This window comes from Girardinichthys multiradiatus, chromosome X (assembly GCF_021462225.1).
Source record: "Girardinichthys multiradiatus isolate DD_20200921_A chromosome X, DD_fGirMul_XY1, whole genome shotgun sequence".
Taxonomy (NCBI): domain Eukaryota; kingdom Metazoa; phylum Chordata; class Actinopteri; order Cyprinodontiformes; family Goodeidae; genus Girardinichthys; species Girardinichthys multiradiatus.
The window spans coordinates 15,028,603-15,052,211 of record NC_061817.1 but is presented as its reverse complement, the minus strand read 5'-3'; the positions used below and the strand labels follow the sequence as shown (position 1 = coordinate 15,052,211).

The 23,609-nt window shown below is 39.7% G+C and overlaps 1 protein-coding gene across 1 annotated transcript; it reads left to right on the top strand.

The window, feature by feature from the left end:
- Window positions 1-1,198: 1,198 nt before the first annotated feature.
- LOC124862953 (aconitate hydratase, mitochondrial-like) lies at window positions 1,199-20,428 on the top strand. Its single transcript, XM_047357165.1, has 18 exons — window positions 1,199-1,284; window positions 6,158-6,300; window positions 7,228-7,486; window positions 7,686-7,778; window positions 8,071-8,229; window positions 8,358-8,508; window positions 9,305-9,409; window positions 9,484-9,575; window positions 9,689-9,794; window positions 10,077-10,234; window positions 10,364-10,437; window positions 11,507-11,618; window positions 11,771-11,953; window positions 12,128-12,223; window positions 13,603-13,794; window positions 13,922-14,054; window positions 17,600-17,721; window positions 17,812-20,428. The coding sequence occupies exons 1-18, from the start codon at window positions 1,249-1,251 to the stop codon at window positions 17,941-17,943; spliced, it is 2,346 nt and encodes a 781-aa protein (XP_047213121.1). The 5' UTR covers window positions 1,199-1,248; the 3' UTR covers window positions 17,944-20,428.
- The last annotated feature ends 3,181 nt before the right edge of the window (window positions 20,429-23,609 follow it).

Genomic DNA, 23,609 nt, shown 5'->3' with positions numbered 1-23,609 from the left:
CAAATGCAGTCAGATTTATACATAAATGCTAAAATATATACATAAATTCACCCAAATAATTTAATAAGTGGTGACAGGTTAACTTCAAGTTACTGATTGGGCTTATTTGCAGCTGACAGTTTTTCTTTGCCAAGAGCAACTCAGAAAAGATCAAGGGTTTAAGCCTACCATCAATTAGAAGTTGCCGAAACGCCTGTGTCAATGTCCACAGTGAAATGAGTTTCACATTAACATAGACTGCTGACTAAAGACAAAGCTGACTAAAGAGGCTGCTGACTAAAAACAAAGCCCTACTCCAAAATAGGAACCTTCAAGCTCTAATGACATTTGCAGCTACCCACATAGACAATTCAAGAGTTTTCTGAAGAAAAATTGTAGGAGGAGACAAAAATTGAGCTATTTGGCAACAATGGCAAAAAGTATATTTGGAGGAGTCTCTGTGAAGGTTTCAAACCTATGCCAACTGTCAAGAATGATGGTAGTAGCATCATGCTAAGGTCCTGTTTCACTGCCTGTAAATGGTACATTCCACAAAAGAGGTTGGATAATGAAGACGGGCTACTTCTAAAGTCAACTAGATGGTTAAAATTTGGACATAATTAGGTGTTCAAACAGGACAATAATCCCACATGCGAATTAGAGTTGGTTTTAGAATGGATAAAGTAGGTTAATCGTAAGCTTTAGGAATGGCTTCGACCTCAGCCCTACTGAAGATTTATAGACTATGCCTAAAAGGTGAGGCAGGAAACCAACCACTTTAAATGAACCCATCTGATTCTGATAAGAAGGGTCAAATATCCAACCAGAAAGAAGTAGGAAGTTTGTTGATGGCTACATAAAGCATGTGGTAGAGGTTAAACTTGCTATAATACATTCAATCAAATATTAGTGGGGACCTATAATTTGTGCACACAATTTATGTTTTAAATGAAATAAATGTTTTCAATAAAACCCCCCAAACATTATGCTCATTGAAAGTAAATATACTGCAACTGTAAATCCCTGTTTCATTTAAGTGACTTATAAATAAGTATTATAAGTATTTCCTACACATAAGATTTTGAATGGAGAAATAAATGTTAAATGCAGTTGGAAGAAAATGAACAAACAAATCATGACTACGAAGAAATGTAACATCACAAATTAGTTGAAATTAAAACGTGAAATGGAATTTTTAACTATTTTCTCTCTTGACTTTGGCTGCCGACGTAATAAAAATGCGACACTCAGTGGCGAAGAAACAATAAAATGGCGTCTTACTGCATGACAGTAGCCAGACTCCAGGTAAGGAAATGTGCTTTATACTTATACAGAGCTGCTTTCAAACATGCCACTCATTAACATGATCGACTGCAGTCAGCATTAGTCAAACGGGGTCTGATAACGGGTCTTAATCCGCCGCTAATCGCAAGGTGAACGCAAGGTTACGTGTTTTACAACAATGTACTTGAACTCCTGACAGCTTAGTAAGGAACAGCAGACTGCCTGATAAGCTGCACATAAATATGGTTCAACGACGGTCAGTTACATTGTGTATAATAAGCACAATAACAATTTACTAATGGATATTATAGTATTTTCAAATTCAGGACCTGTTTACGTCGTTGCTGCATCACAGTAGCTTATATATAAACGTCAGAGATAAATGTTTGTGTCACGTGGTTAAAAAGGAAACAAAATATAGGAAGCAGATGACCTTGCATTAAACATGTTTATTTATACATACTTTCTCTAAAAGGTGTACACACCCTGTTAAAATGCAAGGACTTTGTGACGTCAGAAATGACGCCATGATATTTCCATTAGACTTTTGTTTTTACCATAATCTGGTATTTAACCTTTACAATTAAAATGAAGTCAAATACATCTGTGAGGAAAATACATTAAATCTACAGTTATCTAGCTGCATATGTGTAAACTAAGCTTTATATTGAAGAATCTTTTGACACCGTTTCGTTTCAGCATTCAGTCTTGTTTGGTAGCAGCCCATCAGCATCCCACTTTACGACAATATTTGTTCATTCCTCCTGCCTAAAGTTCCTCTTTAGGCATCCCCACAGAAAATCTGTCAGAGTTACATCTGTACCCTGGCTAGGTTATTCTAAAACTTTAATTTCCCTCTGACTGGTATTTTGTACTATTACTGGTTTTATTTACCTTGATTTAAAGATCTCTGTTGATTTTGTGCCAAACATACCACGCAAAAGTTAATATTTGTTTCCTTCAGACAATAGCACATTCTCCTACAAAGTGTTTGGAGATTTTATCCAGACCTAGATGCTTTTTTTGGGAAGAAAGGATATTCTGTCTCGCAGCCCTCAGTCCAGACTTAATGAGAATCCAGGAAGATGGTTGTCACATGTAAAATAACAACCAGTGCTTATTGGAAGGGGATCCAGTACCTTCATTGTTGCTGGCCGTCTAGTCTTTTAGTCAAGTTTGGAGAGATGTTCAGTTTTGGTATTGTATCCTTTGTCCCATATTTTCCTTGTTACCACCCAGCTCAGCCAGGGGAAAGGGAAAGTAACAAAAGAAGGATACTAGAACTCGTACAAACCATCTTTTGAGGTTTGCATACAAAATCTCTAATAAATAAAAAACATCAGATGAATCAAGAACCATCTCCAATCAAACAAAGTTGACAATGATTGACTACCTGACAAACAGGCCACAGTTTGTGAGACTGAAGGGTTGTGAGTCTAACCAGGTAGTCAGCAGCACAGGAGCACCACAGGGGACGGTACTTTCACCATTCCTTTTCACTCTGTACACCTCAGACTTCCAGTACAAGACAGACTCCTGTCATCTGCAGAAATACTCGGATGATTCTGCAGTTGTGGGGTGGATCAGAGATGGACAAGAAGCTGAGTACAGGAAGGTGGTGGACCGCTTTGTGGCATGGTGTGGAAACAATCATCTAATTTTGAACGTGACTAAAACAAAGGAGATGATTGTAGATTTTAAGAGAAACAGAAATAAGTCAAAAACTATTTCCATCATGGGAGAAGAAGTGGAGGTGATGGAGGAGTATAAATACCTCGGTGTTCACCTGAACAACAGACTAGAGTGGAGATGCAACTGTGAAGCCATCTACAAGAAGGGACAGAGCAGACTGTACTTCTTGAGGAAGCTTAGGTCCTTTGGTGTTTGCAGCAAGATGCTGCATATCTTCTATAAGTGTTGTGGAAAGTGTGATTTCTTCTACCATCATCTGCTGGGGAAGCAGCATCAGAGCCAGGGACTTAAAAAAGCTCAACAAGCTGATAAAGAAGGCTGGTTCTGTTCTGGGGACTCCTCTGGAACCTCTGGAGATCATTGTGCAAAGAAGGATTCTTCATAAAATGAAGAACATTATGGAGAACCTTGAGCATCCTCTTCATGAGACTGTCCTACAACAACAGAGTGTCTTCAGTCAGAGGCTTCTTCAGATCTGCTGTAAGACGGAGCACTACTGGAGATCCTTCCTGCTCACAGCCATCAGCATCTACAACGGCTCTTTGAGGAAACCTACATAATATGAGTTATAACAACATTTAATTTCCTTTTGGGATTAATAAAGTATTTTTGAATTGAATTGAATTGAGTTGACCTAAAACTAATATTTCCAAAAGTATGAACAACCAAAAAGGACGGCAATTAAAGGCTTTTAGTCCCTGATCAAAACTTAACAAGTAGCTTCCCAAAGTGAGGCTTCTGAGCCTGTCTTCAAAGCTCACAAATGCCAGTAAATGTACACAAGACCGGCCTGTACATAAACTCTTATTTGCAACCTAGACAAGACAATACCAAGTAGATAGAGCTAATAAACGTTTTTACAAACAAGCCAGAGTCAAAGTCAACCATTTTCACTAGACGCCCAATAACGAAGCGAGCTGCTCAGATTAAATCACAGCCGCCCTCAGTGACAGATGAGCTGAGTATAAATAGGAGGGTCTCTTCTGTGTGCAAATCCTTGTCAACTGAACTTTATTTTAGGTTGATCAGATTGATGAGTGGCAGGTGTGAACTCAAGAAGGCTAAATGCTGAAATTAAATCAAAATGTGCTTCAAAGTTTTAGTTCAAGGTTGTGCACATTTGTACAGCCAGGATAAGTAAATACAATTAAGCCCAAAATTCCTGACTTGAATTAAGATTAGGGTGATGGTAAGGAGGCCTTCCGACCTTTAAAGACTTGCAAAAAGCTGACCAGCATTATAAAACAGTTTTTTTTTTTTCATTGATTGTTGAGAAGGGTCTAAATAATCTGACATGACATTTTTATTATAAAACGTAAATAAAAACAATTTAACTTTTCAAAACTAATACCCCTTTTACATTGTTGTCTTTTTAATAGATGCCTGTCTCATTTCCTATCAGATACATACTTCTGGGTATAACCTAAATCTGCCAAGAGTATGAATCATCTGGGACTTAAGTTTAAGTCAGAAAATTGAATTTATCTAGCATTTCCACAGATAAAGTGCTACACATCCAGTGCTGCACAATAAAATCCATTGCTGCTTTTAATTTTTCGTACTATTTCCTCTTATGAATTTTGTCTTTACCTTAAGTCATTATTTTAACCTCACAAAGGATAGTCTGCATTTGAATAGGGGCGTATACACTTTTGAGAGCCACTGTTGTTTTTATCAGTGACAAGTTTGATTTATTTTTTATTTTAACTCTTATAAAATTCTAAATAGAAATCTTTCAAAATGCAGATCATAAAAGGTAAATAAAATGTTCAAACCTATTCTTTCTTTCTGTTTTACTTTCTTTTGTTTTCTTGTCTGTGTTTGTTTTTAACAGATTCTGTTCAAATCAAATTCAAATCAACCCAGTTGGTTCCAGTACAGTCCAGTTATAGTCACATCAGATCCAGTCATATAAGCGGTGGTATCTTAGTCTAATGAAAGCCTATTGGTTGTGGTGCTACCCTACAGTTTCCTTTAAGACCTGTGATAGTTTCTGAACTGAGTACTGTCAGTGTGCCTCGATGTGGCGAGATTGAATCGTTACTTTGCAGACGTCAGCATCCCCACTGCTCTTACTTTTACTCCTGTATTTCTTCTGCCGTCCGCTATTCCTTGCCAGCACATGACCGTCCCTTAAAATAACTGTTATTATGTAGAGGGAATGTGTGCAGGTCAAAGATGTGCGGTATTTCAGATGCACTCTTTGAAAGTACTTGGCTACTAGGTTGTGAACATGTTTAATCCAGTCAGAGTTATCAAATTACCCATAGTTCAGTGAGTGGGTGAGGCCAATCTGCTGCAATCTGAGCTGTAAGAACCTTCACCCCGTTTTCTCTAGCGCAGTGACTTTCTGCTGAGTATCAATGGTAAAAATGGAGCACAAACGAACAACTAAGCTCATCGAGGTCACATCATTAGGGAACGACTGTTGGAGGCTGGGGTACCTCGAATGGAATGGACTCTTCTTTCTCCAGAACTGAATCCCATAGAAAACCTACGGGATCAGCTGAGTCGCTGTCTAGAGGCTCGTAATTCTGTACCTCAGAACCTCAATGACCTGAAAGCTGCCCTTCAGGAAGAGTGGGATGCCATGCCTCAGCAGACAATAAGCCAACAGCATGAGACGTTGATGTCAAGCTGCAATGCATTACTGAGACGCTGACTTTTTTTTTGGTATACCCACCACTGTTGTTCTCTTTTTGTTTCAATAAGTTGTTTCAGATGACGAAATCATTGTATGTATTCTACTTAAATACTGTACTTTCATGATATATCACTTTAGCGTGAATTTTCTTTACGTATTTTCTATAAATTTCACTCGATAGCCACATATCCCTAACTTACTGTGAGTAGGGTATGTAGTCCTAAAGTGTAATTGCTTGTTTTGATGCTTATGATGATGCACTTTTACCTATTAAATAAATAAACAAATAAATGTTGAAATTTCAGGTAACTCCGTTGCTCTGTTCCATTCTAGCATTAAACCACAGCTATGATATTATTGTGACAATCTGACTGGATTAGATGAAGCATTTTGCTTGTGCAGCTGACTGTACTTTACCCATCATCACTTGCTTAAGTGGATTATTCCCTGTCTTGTACAATAAAAATTCTTTTCTTACCAACACTTTGCTAAACGCTACAATAAAGTCTTTCTTATGGTTTTGTTGCCCTTTGTAATCTGCTGCCTCTCCTGGTCCAGCTAGCTCTCGGAACTGGGGCAAAACGGTTTCATGTCTCTGCTGTCTTCAGCTCCAAGGCCAAGGTGGCCATGAGCCGCTTTGAGCCAGGTTCCAGCATTGGTTATGAGAAGATGCACGAGAACATCAACATCGTACGCAGGAGGTCAGCAGCTGTCATTGCTTGTGTAAAGTGCCTTGCAGATGTATTCATACCCCTTGAACTGTTCTGTGTATTTTATAGCCCAACACAAAGTACAGCAAAATTATAGAGTGGAAGTTAAAATTATTTTTGTTTTGAAAATATTTTAGTAGTAGAATTTGAAATTCCTGGCATGCATTCATACTATGTGTCCTTTTAATTTGAAGCAGGGCAATATGTATGAAAAAATCACAATATTTTTTAACTTTCTAATGAAGTTTTTAAAAAATGATCACAATACAGTTTCAAATTAAAAGTCTATTTTCTATCTAAATAAGTAATAAAACATTAATAGTAAATAGTGCTGCACGATGGTGCAGGTGGTAGCACTGTTACCTTTTAATAAAGAAGGTCCTGGGTTCAAATCCTGGCCTGGGGGCTGCATGGAGTTTGTATGTTCTCCCTGTGCATACATTGGTTCTCTCCGGGTTCCAAAAACTTGACTGTTTAGGTTAATTGATCTCTCTAAAATGTCCTCTAGGTATGAGTGTATACCCTGCCTCTTGCCGTTGAAGATGGGCACCACCACCCCTCTGCAGCAGGACATCTGCCCTAAACAAACAGCCAGAGATGCAGTTGAATAATCTACATCAAAGCATATTCATGTGTTTAAATGGCCCAGTTAAAGTCCAGACTTTGGTCCTATCCAGAATATGTGGCATTAACATCCTCAAAAATCTTGCAGCTGAAATGGAGGTCAATAAAATCCATCAAAGTTTGTGATTGAACTCAGATTAAAGGTGAAAATGTTTAAGTGGTATGAATACTTTTGCAGAGCACTGTAATTGGAGCTTATTTTGACTGATTTGTTGACCTTTTGCTTAAAAAAAACAAACGCCAAGCACACATTGAAATTTGTCTTAAATATTTTCGTACAATCCTTCACTGTAGGCTGAGCAGGCCTCTAACTTTGTCTGAGAAGATTGTGTATGGCCACCTGGATGATCCAGTGGGGCAGGAGATTGACCGCGGACGCACTTACCTGCGATTGCATCCAGACCGCGTGGCCATGCAGGACGCCACGGCCCAGATGGCCATGCTGCAGTTCATTAGCAGTGGCCTGCCCAAGATGGCGGTTCCCTCCACTATCCACTGCGATCACCTGATTGAGGCTCAGATGGGAGGAACTCAGGACCTGCAGAGGGCTAAGGTAAGGAGAGACTGAAGGAAGATTCCCTATCTGAACCATACTGACACTTTTTGACTTCTTCAGCAGTTGTTTTGGTACATTAGAAATACACATAAGTTGCATATAACCCCATGACAAACATCAGATCAAGTAATGTTTGGAAAATGTGCATAAAGCTCATAACATCCTCACTCTGTTTCCTTGTATTCCCTGAAAACAGGAACTAAATGAGGAAGTCTATAACTTCCTTGCAACTGCTGCAGCAAAATATGGGGTTGGCTTCTGGAAACCAGGCTCAGGGATCATCCATCAGGTACAGTATTTGTAATGTAATTGTAGTGGTTTTATGTTTTGTTAATTAGATTTTATTTTTTTTTAAAACACTTTTTTTGACTTGAAGGAATAAAAGAACGAACTTTGTAATCCAAGCTTTCTGTGAAGAAATTAAATCAGGCAGTTGAAATCACTGACTCACCAAATAAGCTTATTTTTTTTAAAACAAATTTTTAGCAGGTCTAATAAATAAATGACTTTTATTAAATACTCCACATTTCTGCTGTGAGATTGGATGCAGTTCAGTGATTATGAACCCGTTGCGTAAACAGATCATCCTGGAGAATTACGCCTATCCAGGGGTGATGCTCATTGGTACCGACTCCCACACTCCCAACGGCGGTGGCCTCGGCGGCATTTGTATCGGAGTGGGTGGAGCTGATGCCGTAGATGTCATGGCTGGAATCCCATGGGAGCTCAAGTGCCCCAAGGTGTGTATTCCTCTCATTGTTGTTAATTCGTCTAGATCTCATTTAACTTTTACTTTGTCTTTAGCCATGTCTCTCCACAAATGTGCTTGTTTTACAAGTGTTTTCCAGCCTGTGTCGTTTTCCCTTAGGTCATTGGAGTGAGACTGACTGGAACGCTGGCTGGTTGGACCTCCCCAAAGGATGTCATCCTAAAGGTTGCCGGCATTCTGACTGTGAAAGGCGGCACAGGGGCAATTGTGGAATATCACGGACCTGGAGTTGACTCCATTTCCTGCACTGGTAAGATTGAGGTGTAGTGAAATTTGTGCTGGACATGTTGATTTTATTTTATATACAACGATCAACATGGAAGAACAGGTACAGACTTTATATTTTACATGATAGAGATGCACCAACCAGATTTTTGTGAGCGTTTTGCAATTTTTGGTTTTTGTAAATCTTTAATTTGTTGATACATTGAGTTCAATTTAGTTGTAAAAACTATAAAAGAATTAATTTAAAAAACATTCTGGCATTTTGTTATTATTGCAACTAACACAGTTGGCTAGGTTAGAATTTCTAAAACATCTGTGAGTGGCTTGGGGATTAAGATCCTTACCTCAACTCTGAGATATGTAAATGGTTGCCAACATTCCCATGACGGATGGAGGTTGAAAGCTCAAAAGTATCAAACGGAGCACCTTTGTTGTACTATGTTTATCCTTCATGTTTTCTGCTGAAAGTCCCGCTCTCTCTCACAGTCTGAATGACCCACAGGCATATCTCTAAACGTCACAAACAGGACAGTTTCCTTTTTAAATTGCTTTTTACATCGTTATGTTTCGTCTGACTTCATTTTCACCACATCAATGATTCCAAAAGCAGCTAACTTCGCGTCATCTTCCCTCAGTTACTTTGTCCACACGGAATGGTGGTGTTGTCTGTGTGACCCGGTATCGCTTAGATATGGTGTGTCTCCGATTAGAAAAGGGCTTTGAGTTTCTAACCAGACTACCCAGCTAGAAATTGTCAGAATCACTCACTAGACAATTTGTCAGTGTGTTTGTAATAAAACATGTCAAATAATACATTGCAGGAATGGCCACTATCTGCAACATGGGTGCTGAAATTGGAGCCACTACATCAGTTTTCCCCTACAATCACCGCATGAAGACATACCTGGAGAAAACTGGCCGCGGAGGTCGGTGTCTCACTGTTGTCTCTGTTCCTTCAGACTTTGTGTGCTGTCTTACCTCCATTTTTTCTATTCTACAGAAATCGTCTCGGTTGCTGATGAGTTCAAAGAAGACCTGGTACCTGATAAGGGCTGTGAATATGACCAAGTCATCGAGATCAACCTCAGTGAGGTGACTTAAAGAGCTTTCTTTGCTCAATGAAAAAAGCAAACTAATGCATATAAAAAAACTTATCTTAAAAGGTCTCATTTGTGAATCACTTTTCTTCTGTGTTTCCCTTCCAGCTGAAACCTCACATCAACGGGCCGTTCACCCCTGACTTAGCCCACCCAGTGTCTGAGATCGGGGCCATAGCTAAGAAGAGTGGCTGGCCCCTGGAGGTTAAAGTTGGTGGGTATTTGTGGCACCGCCGTATTACTTTACACTCATCGTTAATGCTTTGTTCAGTGAAATTTGACACTTGAGTCTTTGTTCCTTCTCGCTGTGTTATTGACCAGATGTGATGAGATCACATTTCAGCTCAGCTGTAATGCCGGGATTCTAAAGTCACCTTGAATGCAAGAATCTTTAAGATATTATTTAAAGCACAGAATTAAATTGGCACTGTTTGTAGATACTCTCCTGATTATAAGTTTGTAAGTGTTGGTTTCTTTCTGACAAACCCACAAACAGGTCTGATCGGCAGCTGCACCAACTCAAGCTACGAAGACATGGGCAGATCAGCCTCTCTGGCCAAGCAGGCTCTGGATAAAGGAATGAAGTGCAAGGCCCAGTTCACGGTTACGCCAGGCTCAGAACAAATCCGAGCCACCATCGAAAGAGATGGATATGTGAGTCACACACCGACACACCGACAAAGATAGACGTTCAGCTTAACCAGAAACCATAGCATTGTCTTTTTATGAGACGATGGACATTATAGTGCTTATCTTCTGAAGTTGATGTTATCCATGTCTCAGGCCAAGATTCTGAGTGATGTTGGAGGAGTCGTTCTCGCTAACGCTTGTGGTCCCTGCATCGGCCAGTGGGACAGGTACATGTCATCCTTGTGGGAGCAGATTTATTTTCAGAAAAGTTGATTCATGTTAGTTCGGTAACTCCAGTTCGGATTATGGTTTTAATGGAAGCCAGTAGCAAATTTATGCAACAATTAAATTACTAAAGCGCCTTGCACACAGAGATAGATTTATTTATTCTTATGGTGACCTCTGAAGGGAGGTTAACCAGGGGCATCAGAGTAAAGTGGGCCAAGTACAAATGCATTCCCCCTTTTTTAGAATTTGTTAAAAATTTTTCTTTCTCCTGTCATTTCAGAAGAGCACCACTGATGTAAACTTTGAATCCCAAAACTTTCTTATAATTTTTGTCATACCACAACCGCAAGGTTTAATGTATTTTATTAGGATTTTATGTGATCGACCAACACAAAGTTCTGCTCAGTTGTGACATGGAAGTAATGATGCATTTATTTTCCCTACAAATAACTTTCTGAAAACTCTGTACATTTGGATCCATCGTCTTTGACTCATCTACCCCTGAATAAAGTCCACTGCAACCATTTGCCTTCAGAAGTCACTTGATTAGTAACTGAGTCCACTTGGGTGCCGTTTATCTCAGTATAATTACAGTTGTCCTGTGAAAAAACTATTTTTTTTTAAGTTTAGAAAACAATCCTTTTCCTGCTGATGTGCTGCTGTGCAATATGTAATTAAAAAAAATTAAAATAAAAAACAAATGAGAGAACTTTTTGAACTATGCTTCTAACTGGTATGAATATGTTTTGTAGTCCCTGGGTAAATTGTTACATCTTTTATTTTTATTTATAGTTTCAGGCAGCCAAAGTTTAACCAAAATTCAAATGCCAAAATGACAGACATAAACATTTGTAGTGCTAAATAGGTTTGGCTTGGCTATGAATAACTATTGATAAGTGCTACAGGACATTTATAACAAAGTGTTTCTTATCTTTAATAAACATAATGTAACTTCTTGATGCATTTTTTATATTAAAATGAAAAGTCAGTAGGTTGTTTTATTGTTTTTGGCAGTTTAAATGCAATCGGTCTAACACTTATGTTTTTTTTTTTAAATCATTTTTACAGGAGAGATGTTAAGAAAGGAGAGAAGAACACCATAGTGACATCTTTCAACAGGAACTTCACTGCCAGGAATGATGCTAACCCAGCTACTCATGCTTTTGTAACCTCTCCTGAGGTATGAGGGATCCTGCTGAACACAAAAAAGAAACAACAGAAAGCTACACAGGCCACAATGTGCAACTTTGGAGTCCTTGAATTTTATATAACAGGGAGAAATTGTACTCTTAATGTGAGTTTCATTGTGTTTTACTATGGAATTCAACATAGATCGTCACTGCTCTGGCTCTGGCCGGGACCCTCAGCTTCAACCCAGAGACAGACTATCTGACTGCACCCAGTGGAGAGAAATTTAAGCTGCAACCTCCCAGCGGTGATGAGCTCCCATCCAGAGACTTTGACCCGGGCCAGGACACCTACCAGCACCCCCCTGCAGAGAGCGGCTCGGTCAAGGTGAGGTTTGTTTTCAGATACCGTATCAGTGCTCCACTGGTCAGAAAGCTGAACAAGAAAACAAGACATTTGGTGTGCTGATAAAAACCAGGGTAATCCGGAGGTTGTGAACCTAATGATCTTTTGGACGTACAGGTGAAAGAATAGCTTTTCCTCTGTTTTGATGCTGTACAGGTAGATGTGAACCCCTCCAGTAACCGTCTGGAGCTGTTGACGCCTTTTGACAAGTGGAATGGGAAAGATCTGGAGAACATGAGGGTCCTCATCAAGGTAAGCCAGAAAACAATTTTTCACAGTTGTGCCATAGAAGTGCATTGGCTGTTACAGGAGCAGTGAATGTGCCTTGTTTTGGTTAACCTTGTTACATGAATTCAGTTTTGAGCATGAGATCGGCTCTCTACCTAGAGCAGGCACCTGCTGCTGTTCATGTTTTAGGTGGGAGTGAAACTAATGATTCTTGTTGCCAATGTTTGTGCTTGAACTTGTGTCTAATGAAGAGTAAACACTGTGGCAGTTTTAAGGCAAATTGTCTAAATTTCCATTGAATTATATATTTGAACAGCTCTGTTTTTCAGGGTGGACAGATTACACAACAAATACAAATTTATACTTTTTGTTGAGTTTTCTCTAATTCACAGCCTTAAACTTGTACAAACAATTTTAAATATAGATGTACACTATGAACCCATACACACATCAACAAGCTCCTTGGTTTCAGATCTAAGGAAGATGGTTGGTGTTAAAGAATAACCGAGAAAGCAGCTAGAATACTCTGGAACACCCGTGTCCCTATCTATAGTGAATTGAGCTTAAGATCAACGTGAAATTGGAGTGTGGTTACAAAGAAAGAACCTTTGAGCTGGACTGAATTGTGGAGCTGCCCACATGGGCAATCCAAATGCCTTCTGGAGGAGGGTTTGAAGGTCAGACAAGGCAAAGATTGGGCTATTTGGCCACAATGAGTGGAGGAGAATTTGGCTGAGTCAGTCTGAGGGTTTCACACCTAAGAACACTGTACAAACTGTTAGTCACGGTAGTGGCAGCATCATGATGTGGGGGCATTTCAAAAACCAACCCCCTCCCTGCCATTAAGTGATGTTGAGATGAGTAGTGTTCTCCTGCCGTTCACAGCTTAAATACAGCATCGTTCAGTTGAAAGTTCTGAAACATGTTGAGCTGAACATGTTCAGGCATAATAGTGGTTGTGGATATACAGTATACGTTCTTCCTGATGAGTGTATGTAAACCTCTGACCAGCATGCCGAATGCCCTGATTTATCTCAGCAGCTGTTGGTTATAGTAATGAATTACGTTACAGGAACCACGGCATTGGTCCTTGTAGTTAGATGCCATAAAAAGATTCCTGTTAGAAAATTTGTACAGCCCTGTCAGCCCCAACCTTTTTAGCTCCCACCTAGTTGTCACTGAGGTAAACATCCATTTGCTTAAACCAGAACCATAGGCGGTGGTAGCTTTTTGAAGCTCTTCACTCATAGCAAGTCTAGACTTTGAGGGTTTCTCTACACAACAGCAGCCCAAAAGGGACAAGATGGGCACTGGTTCTTGAGATGGCCTGTTGCATTCCTCACTGTCCCCTCATCCTCCGTTCCTCACAGCCTGCTCATCCTCCTGCTTCCTTCTGCTAATAGGTGAAGGGAAAATGCACTACCGACCACATCAGCGCCGCCGGGCCCTGGCTGAAGTTCCGTGGGCACCTGGACAACATCTCCAACAACCTGCTGATTGGTGCCGTAAACATCGAGAACGACGCCGTCAACAAGGTGAAAAACCAGCTGATTGGAGAGTACGGAGGCGTGCCAGATGTGGCCCGCTTCTACAAGGTGAGATTGTAGAGTCACCTGGTATTAATTTTATGCCTGGTTATAATCAGTTTGTTTTCAAAAATTGTTATTAGTTCTCATGGGGTTGGGTGGAGAGTAAGTCTTTCCTGATCACTTCAACATCCAGGCCAATGGAGTGAACTGGGTGGTGGTTGGAGATGAGAACTATGGGGAGGGATCCAGCCGGGAGCATGCTGCCCTGGAGCCACGACATCTAGGGGGACGCGCCATCATCGTCAAGAACTTTGCCAGAATCCACGGTCAGTTTCTCAGCAGGCAGCAGATGGAAGATGTTATTATCACCTGTATTTTAGAGACATTAGTCAGCACAAGAAACGTTTAACTCTTGTCAAGGGGACTGAACTCATATTAGAGCAGATATGGGTAAAACAGGAGAACATAAGCTACCTCTTAAATTAGATTATCTTATCTAATGTAGTCACTTGTTTTATTCCTATGTGCAGAGTCTTGGAAAAATATATATACACCCCATACCTGATAACCACAAACTTTATCATCATTTTTCTAACTATTTTATTGAGATTTTAGGTTATGGACCAACTCAGTACTGGACTTTGACTATGCCATTCTAACGCATGAATATGCTTTTATTGTTGCTTCTAAAACCTTTCATAGCAAGTCTCGCCTTAATGAATACAAAGTTTTCAAAGCACCACCATCACAACAGACATTTTAAATTTATTGTGTTTTGTCATTAAAACAAAACTAACAAAAATGTCTGATGGATTGAATAATGCGGTTTGATTTTTATTTTTTATTTTTACTCAGAAATTGAAACTTGAAAATTTCTTGTTGGAAAAATTAGGAGGAAGCTCCATAGGAGAGACTATTCTGTGTGGGTTCCTCCAATCCAGTATGCCTTGCATGTATAAAACCTGACGGTAATTGTGGTTAAAAATTGTTTATTTGAAACATCGCATTCACAAACTGTTGAATACACCCTTCCTTAGTGACATGTTAGGAGAGTGTTTAAAAGTACAAAATACAGAGAAACGTCATGTTATGGTGCATTCTGTTTGTACCTGGAAGTCAAGTTTTCTGCATTCCCTGTCAGGATTACAGTCAGAACATCACCTGATGTCGGTTGTGAAGCAGCCCTGAGCTCAGGCTTCACTAAAACTGCCTTGAATGTAAAACATAGCTGCAGATATAAACTGCAGCAATTTATCCACATTTTCTGATGGTTTGTCTCAATAAGCTTTTGGTACACACATTACTGTATTGCATCTATTATTGAACATCTTCCTTTTAGTGTTTGAACACATCAAAAAGAATGAGAGATGGAAAATAATAGGAAACCCTGCCGGTTTTCCGACTTGTAGCTAGAATGTGCTTAACTAGTATGGTATGAAGTCATTGCCGGATCTAAGCTCCGACTGCATTATTAGAACAGAAACGGGGTTAACTGGGGTTCGACGTCATTCCCAGATCCAATTTTAAATTTCATAGGTAAATAAAAACATTGCATTAGTATTTAACCTGTTCGGACTTACCAAACAAATACCAAAATGTCTTCCGCGTACCACCAGAGGGAGCCTAAGTACCATCAATGGTACTTTAATCAACATACAGGTCCTTCTCAAAATATTAGCATATTGTGATAAAGTTCATTATTTTTCATAATGTCATGATGAAAATTTAACATTCATATATTTTAGATTCATTGCACACTAACTGAAATATTTCAGGTCTTTTATTGTCTTAATACGGATGATTTTGGCATACAGCTCATAAAAACCCAAAATTCCTATCTCACAAAATTAGCATATTTCATCCGACCAATAAAAGAAAAGTGTTTTTAATACAAAAAACGTCAACCTTCAAATAATCATGTACAGTTATGCACTCAATACTTGGTCGGGAATCCTTTTGCAGAAATGACTGCTTCAATGCGGCGTGGCATGGAGGCAATCAGCCTGTGACACTGCTGAGGTCTTATGGAGGCCCAGGATGCTTCGATAGCGGCCTTTAGCTCATCCAGAGTGTTGGGTCTTGAGTCTCTCAACGTTCTCTTCACAATATCCCACAGATTCTCTATGGGGTTCAGGTCAGGAGAGTTGGCAGGCCAATTGAGCACAGTGATACCATGGTCAGTAAACCATTTACCAGTGGTTTTGGCACTGTGAGCAGGTGCCAGGTCGTGCTGAAAAATGAAATCTTCATCTCCATAAAGCTTTTCAGCAGATGGAAGCATGAAGTGCTCCAAAATCTCCTGATAGCTAGCTGCATTGACCCTGCCCTTGATAAAACACAGTGGACCAACACCAGCAGCTGACACGGCACCCCAGACCATCACTGACTGTGGGTACTTGACACTGGACTTCTGGCATTTTGGCATTTCCTTCTCCCCAGTCTTCCTCCAGACTCTGGCACCTCGATTTCCGAATGACATGCAGAATTTGCTTTCATCCGAAAAAAGTACTTTGGACCACTGAGCAACAGTCCAGTGCTGCTTCTCTGTAGCCCAAGTCTGGGGAATGCGGCACCTGTAGCCCATTTCCTGCACACGCCTGTGCACGGTGGCTCTGGATGTTTCTACTCCAGACTCAGTCCACTGCTTCCTCAGGTCCCCCAAGGTCTGGAATCGGCCCTTCTCCACAATCTTCCTCAGGGTCCGGTCACCTCTTCTCGTTGTGCAGCGTTTTCTGCCACACTTTTTCCTTCCCACAGACTTCCCACTGAGGTGCCTTGATACAGCACTCTGGGAACAGCCTATTTGTTCAGAAATGTCTTTCTGTGTCTTACCCTCTTGCTTGAGGGTGTCAATAGTGGCCTTCTGGACAGCAGTCAGGTCGGCAGTCTTACCCATGATTGGGGTTTTGAGTGATGAACCAGGCTGGGAGTTTTAAAGGCCTCAGGAATCTTTTGCAGGTGTTTAGAGTTAACTCGTTGATTCAGATGATTAGGTTCATAGCTCGTTTAGATACCCTTTTAATGATATGCTAATTTTGTGAGATAGGAATTTTGGGTTTTCATGAGCTGTATGCCAAAATCATCTGTATTAAGACAATAAAAGACCTGAAATATTTCAGTTAGTGTGCAATGAATCTAAAATATATGAATGTTACATTTTCATCATGACATTATGGAAAATAATGAACTTTATCACAATATGCTAATATTTTGAGAAGGACCTGTATGATAATCTAGGATCCAAACCATTCCATTGAAGGTCTGGCTTTATGTTTAGGTTTAACCTCAGCCCAAAACTCTAGATATTTTCTGGAGAGATTGCCCATAATTAAGCTCAATCCATCTCGGCATCAACTCCAGCGTGCCTGTATCCCCACCGCTTGGTGCTGCCATCACCATGTTTCATAATGGAGATAATGAGCAGTGTGGTTTTCTGACACAGTTAGAAAACCAATCACGGCTTTGCATACAAGCCAAAATTATGTTTGACCAGACCACCTTCTTCTGTAGTTACATATATTTTTGGCACTGGTGGCTTTTGAACAGTAAGTTGACATGAAAGAGGGTGGAGAAAGAAGGGGAAGACAGGAATTGAACCCAGGACAATCGTGTTGAGGGATACAACCTCGGTACATGGAGCACCTGCTCTACTAAATGAGCTGGCCAGCACCCCACTTCCATAGTTAGATCATCATTTTTAACAAGGTTTTTTCTGTTATCCTGTTTGTCCGCTACAAGGTTCACACATTGAAAATCACACATTTTCTCACCTCTGTTACTCCATAAAGCAAAGCCTTCTTCTTTGGTTATCTGCTGGAAATATCAGTCTGTTTCTAGTTGTTTCCATTTACTTTGGCATCTTTTTTCACAGAGACCAATCTGAAGAAGCAAGGTCTGCTGCCTCTGACTTTCGCTGACCCTAGCGACTACGATAAAATCCGCCCAGATGATAAGATTTCAATCATCGGCCTCAAGTCCTTCGCTCCTGGCAAGGTGAGCAGCGTTCTGCACTAGTGACACATTCACATAAAGAGCAGCCTACATTTCTTGTTGATGCATGATCCTGTGGCGCCCCTCCTCCAGCCGCTGACAGCCGTGATCAAGCACTGCGATGGAAGCGAGGAGTACATCTCTCTGAACCACACCTTTAATGAGACACAAATCGAGTGGTTCAAGGCTGGCTCTGCTCTCAACAGGATGAAGGAGCTCCAGTAGTTGTGAAGAGGAGAGAAATATGGATCTAATGTGAACAGCGGAGGGTAACCAGACCTGAATCCAGCTCATCTATAGTCATAAACAACATAAATGCAAGATGTCGCTGTACAGATAAAAAGCGCACACACAGATACTTTAGCATTTTCACAGCCCTCTTAGTTCACAGGTTGAGTTGCACAAATTTTGTCAAACCAGCACAAAATAAAAACTAAATCCTGTTTTTTTTTTTTTAAGCATATTTTCTTCTTGTAACATTCAGTTCACTTTCACATGCAGATTCTCACCTTCTACACTAAATCAGATGTATTTTACTTCTGTTGTACTGGAATCACGACTACAAGAATTTAAACAAGCAGATAATTTAATTATTTTTGCAAGTGGGTCTAACAGTAAACAGGCTTGATTTAAATTTAAAGTAGTCAAATGAGAAACTGAATATTAATAAAGAAAAAACTTGAAGCTTTAAACCTCTTGTAACAAAATCCACTCCAAGGTTATTCGTGTTTTTCAATGTAGTTTATTTTAAGTGTTGTTCTCTGTAGCGTCCAATGAAATCAACTGATAATCAGATTATTTTTAATTGTTTTTTTCGACACCTAACTGTGAAGTTAAGGGCGATCCCAGATCGGTCATCCTGTCCTGCTTTCTGATGCCGTTACCGACATGTTCAGTTCACCATTATTGTCCCCGAAGGACAGCGGTTACACACGGAAACCACCTTGAGTTGAACAAATGTCCTTGGCTGGTACTAAACTAACTAAGCTGTTAGATTGCTACAGCTGTGCTAAAAAGGTACACAAAGCACGGCCCCAACCATGACCTGTTTTTAGTCGGTCATAAACTAACACGCTTAGCTGTAATCCCATCAGTCGTCTGTGCGGTCAGCTGCAGCTCACACTCCTCTCACTTGTTTCCATGCACGTTTTTTTTTTTTTTTTTTTTAATGCACAACCAAAGTTCATCTGCATCATCGCGACAGTATCCGGACACTCCCTATAATGCTGCCTTATACAGTGCCTTGTAAAAGCTTTCATAACATCTGAACCTTTTAACATTTTGTGAAGTTAAAACCACAAACTTCAATGTATGTTACAAAACCGTTATTTGTCAAGAGCAAGTGGATGAAAATCTAGCTGTAATTTACTCTAAGATGAAATTATACACAAGTCTGTCTACTAATACTGTAACGTTTGAAAGCAGTTTGCTGCACCTGATTTTATTCTGTTTAGGGATGTCAGAGTAAGATGTTCTGAAAATAACTGAATGCCACACTTCTCAGATATTTATATGTTAAGTAAAAGTACAATTCTAAGTCATAATAAAAGACATTAAAGGATGTGTTTGTACTGTAACAAAAAGGTGGAAAGGTTCCAATCTTATAAAAGCTTTTGCAAGACAGTATAATTACTTTTGGTGAAAAAAGCTGTGTGATTCCTCACAAACTAGACTAAATTGTACTCATTCTACTGTAGTAAATTTACCATATTTTCTTTCTTAAATATTTTTAGTGTCCAGAATTGTTTCGGTTTAACAAAATGTCTGTTGTTTTCAGCCTCCTGCCATCCTATCTTAGCAGAAGTGAGCTCTTCAAGTATTACTCATGAATAAACAAGCCATTATCATGGTGTGTCCATAGAGAAAACTAAACACATGCACAATGTAAATCCTGTAGAGCTTCACAAGTCTGTCTGGTTTTTATGTTGTTTGTTAAATTGTCTGCTTGCTACTGTACTATTTACTCCAAGGTGGCTATGATGAGATTATGTTCATTGTCTCAATCTCTGAACTGAATGGTTTTTTTTTCCACTGTAAGGTGTGTTGGGAAAGCCGTTTCTCTAACAGAAGCTAACGCACAATCTAGTAATCGGGTGCCTGTACTCTTGAACTTATAGAGTGAAGAAAATTATTTTAGTTTTGCTTTTGACTTCATTTGTTTTTCCTCATTACAAGTTCTACTTTTGACTAAAACTGAAATACAACAATTCATCATTGATGGTAGAAAGACTGAGCTCCGTTAAAAACGGGCTTTAAAGTACTTGAATCGGAGTGGTAAGGTGTAGCTGTGGTAAGGAGGTGCGATGTGGCCTCAGTATGTTATTAAATTCTTACTGCATATGACCATGACCACCCTGTTTTATTTCCCCTCTGAACAAAAAACATTTATCTTAAACTGTGAATCAAGATGAGGCTGTGCTGTTTAGTTTCAGATTACGTGTCAGATGACTAATCTAAGGGTGGTCCACATGATGGCTTTGTCGTTATGTTAACCTCAGGTGAACTCTGTGTGACCAAGCTCCTACTCCAGTGTTTTGAAATGTCTTCTAAATGTTTCTGGAATATGGAGGAATGCTCTTTCCAAATCATGATTGTTCTCACTTGTTTCTTTAAACTTGATTTTGTAAAAGTAATCTGCTGTTTTATAGCTTACAAAGTTGAAATATATTGATATTTACAAATATAAACAATAAATAAAATCTTAAATTATTGTGTTTTTCTTTTCAATTTAGTTTTAGTTAAGTTTATTTATATAGTGGGGATTCACGACAAATGTCCAATCAGGGCACTTTATAAAAAAACTCCTAAGTTATATACAGACCAAAGCAGGCTATCATATTATGATTTTAAGTCAATAACATACATTCTAACTCAAGCTAGCTATTAAACTTTGCAGTCACAGCCAGCTTATCATTGAAGTTAAGGAAACTCACCCAATTGCATCGAGTCAATGACTTTGCAACAATCCCTCCTCCTGAATGAGCATTAAGGGACAGTGGCGAGTTGCTTACATCATGTTGAAGTTATTGGTAACAGTAGCTCAGCCGATGGGTCGTCCAGGATGGCATCCCAGTTAAACACATACAGGTCCTTCTCAAAATATTAGCATATTGTGATAAAGTTAATTATTTTCCATAATGTCATGATGAAAATGTAACATTCATATATTTTAGATTAATCGCACACTAACTGAAATATTTCAGGTCTTTTATTGTCTTAATACGGATGATTGTGGCATACAGCTCATGAAAACCCAAAATTCCTATCTCACAAAATTAGCATATTTCATCCGACCAATAAAAGAAAAGTGTTTTTAATACAAAAAAAGTCAACCTTCAAATAATCATGTACAGTTATGCACTCAATACTTGGTCGGGAATCCTTTTGCAGAAAGGACTGCTTCAATGCGGCGTGGCATGGAGGCAATCAGCCTGTGGCACTGCTGAGGTCTTATGGAGGCCCAGGATGCTTCGATAGCGGCCTTTAGCTCATCCAGAGTGTTGGGTCTTGAGTCTCTCAACGTTCTCTTCACAATATCTCACAGATTCTCTATGGGGTTCAGGTCAGGAGAGTTGGCAGGCCAATTGAGCACAGTGATATCATGGTCAGTAAACCATTTACCAGTGGTTTTGGCACTGTGAGCAGGTGCCAGGTCGTACTGAAAAATGAAATCTTCATCTCCATAAAGCTTTTCAGCAGATGGAAGCATGAAGTGCTCCAAAATCTCCTGATAGCTAGCTGCATTGACCCTGCCCTTGATAAAACACAGTGGACCAACACCAGCAGCTGACACGTCACCCCAGACCATCACTGACTGTGGGTACTTGACACTGGACTTCTGGCATTTTGGCATTTCCTTCTCCCCAGTCTTCCTCCAGACTCTGGCACCTTGATTTTCGAATGACATGCAGAATTTGCTTTCATCCGAAAAAAGTACTTTGGACCACTGAGCAACAGTCCAGTGCTGCTTCTCTGTAGCCCAGGTCAGGCGCTTCTGCCGCTGTTTCTGGTTCAAAAGTGGCTTGACCTGGGGAATGCAGCACCTGTAGCCCATTTCCTGCACACGCCTGTGCACGGTGGCTCTGGATGTTTCTACTCCAGACTCAGTCCACTGCTTCCGCAGGTCCCCCAAGGTCTGGAATCAGGCCTTCTCCACAATCTTCCTCAGGGTCCGGTCACCTCTTCTCGTTGTGCAGCGTTTTCTGCCACACTTTTTCCTTCCCACAGACTTCCCACTGAGGTGCCTTGATACAGCACTCTGGGAACAGCCTATTCGTTCAGAAATGTCTTTCTGTGTCTTACCCTCTTGCTTGAGGGTGTCAATAGTGGCCTTCTGGACAGCAGTCAGGTCGGCAGTCTTACCCATGATTGGGGTTTTGAGTGATGAACCAGGCTGGGAGTTTTAAAGGCCTCAGGAATCTTTTGCAGGTGTTTAGAGTTAACTCGTTGATTCAGATGATTAGGTTCATAGCTCGTTTAGAGACCCTTTTAATGATATGCTAATTTTGTGAGATAGGAATTTTGGGTTTTCATGAGCTGTATGCCAAAATCATCCGTATTAAGACAATAAAAGACCTGAAATATTTCAGTTAGTGTGCAATGAATCTAAAATATATGAATGTTAAATTTTCATCATGACATTATGGAAAATAATTAACTTTATCACAATATGCTAATATTTTGAGAAGGACCGGTATACCAGGCAAGGTGTATCTTCTATGAAATCACAAAACGGAGAGAGAAAATAAAGTTAATAGGGGAAATAACTTTAAATAACGTACAGTTAGAGTAGCGGGAGAAAATAGTTGGGGAGAGTGTTCTATATGGCCTCCATCAATTTAAGCGTATATTTGTATAACTACAGAGATAGCACAGGAAAACCTAAGCCCCTCTAACTCTAAGCTTTATAAAAAAAAAAAAAAGGAAAGTTTTAAGCCTAGTCTTAAAAGTAAATTGGGTGTCTGCCTCACAGACAAAAACTGGAAGTTGGTTCCACAGGAGAAGAGCCTGATGGCTAAATTATCTCCCTCCATTTCCACGTTTAGATGAAAGTCCTTGAAACTGTTTGATATGGGATATAATCATGTCGTCAGCAATTACATTAAGGTACTTTACCTTATTATCTGAGGCCAATTTGTTGCCATCCAAAGTAAGCGGCTGACCAAGCAGTTTCTTATTCAAAGGCTCTGGTCCAGGACAGCAACTTCCGTCTTGTGTAAATGTAAAAGCAGAAAATTTTAAGTCATCCAGGTTTTTATGTATTCAAGATGTGCATGCAGTCTACCTAACTAATTGGATCACCAAGATTTATTGATAAATATAGCTGAGTATCATCAGTATAACATTGGAAAATTATCCCATTTGTCGGCAGGATCCCAAGTATGAAGCCAAGAGTGAGTAGGTCTGCCAATGTTTCAATATTTATTCCTAAATCAGATAATCAATCTGAGAAGTGATCTAGAAATTGAGAGTAACAGTCTGGTAGCAATACAGAACTACAAACAGAAGGGGGTACTTTATAATTTACATTAGAGAAATTCAGTGATGGGTATTTGAAATAATTGTAGCTTTTAACCGTCCTAGGGCCTCATAAATATATCTGATTGAATTTTGGTTGCTAATCCTCCTTGGCCAGCATTTTGAGGAATGGGAAAATGTAAGTAGAAGAATTTCAATAATTTATACTAACATAATCTTCCTGCTGTAGCCAGGCCTCTGTGAGGCAAAATAATCAATTGATTGAATGACAAATGAAGTCATTAACAAACTCTCTGAAGAAAAATCTCATGTCCAATAAATATAATTTGTTATATTTATTTCAGTAGAGCTAAATTGGATGTGGGCAATGGAATAATAGGTAGGTAACAGTACAACATGTGCAGAGAGGTGTG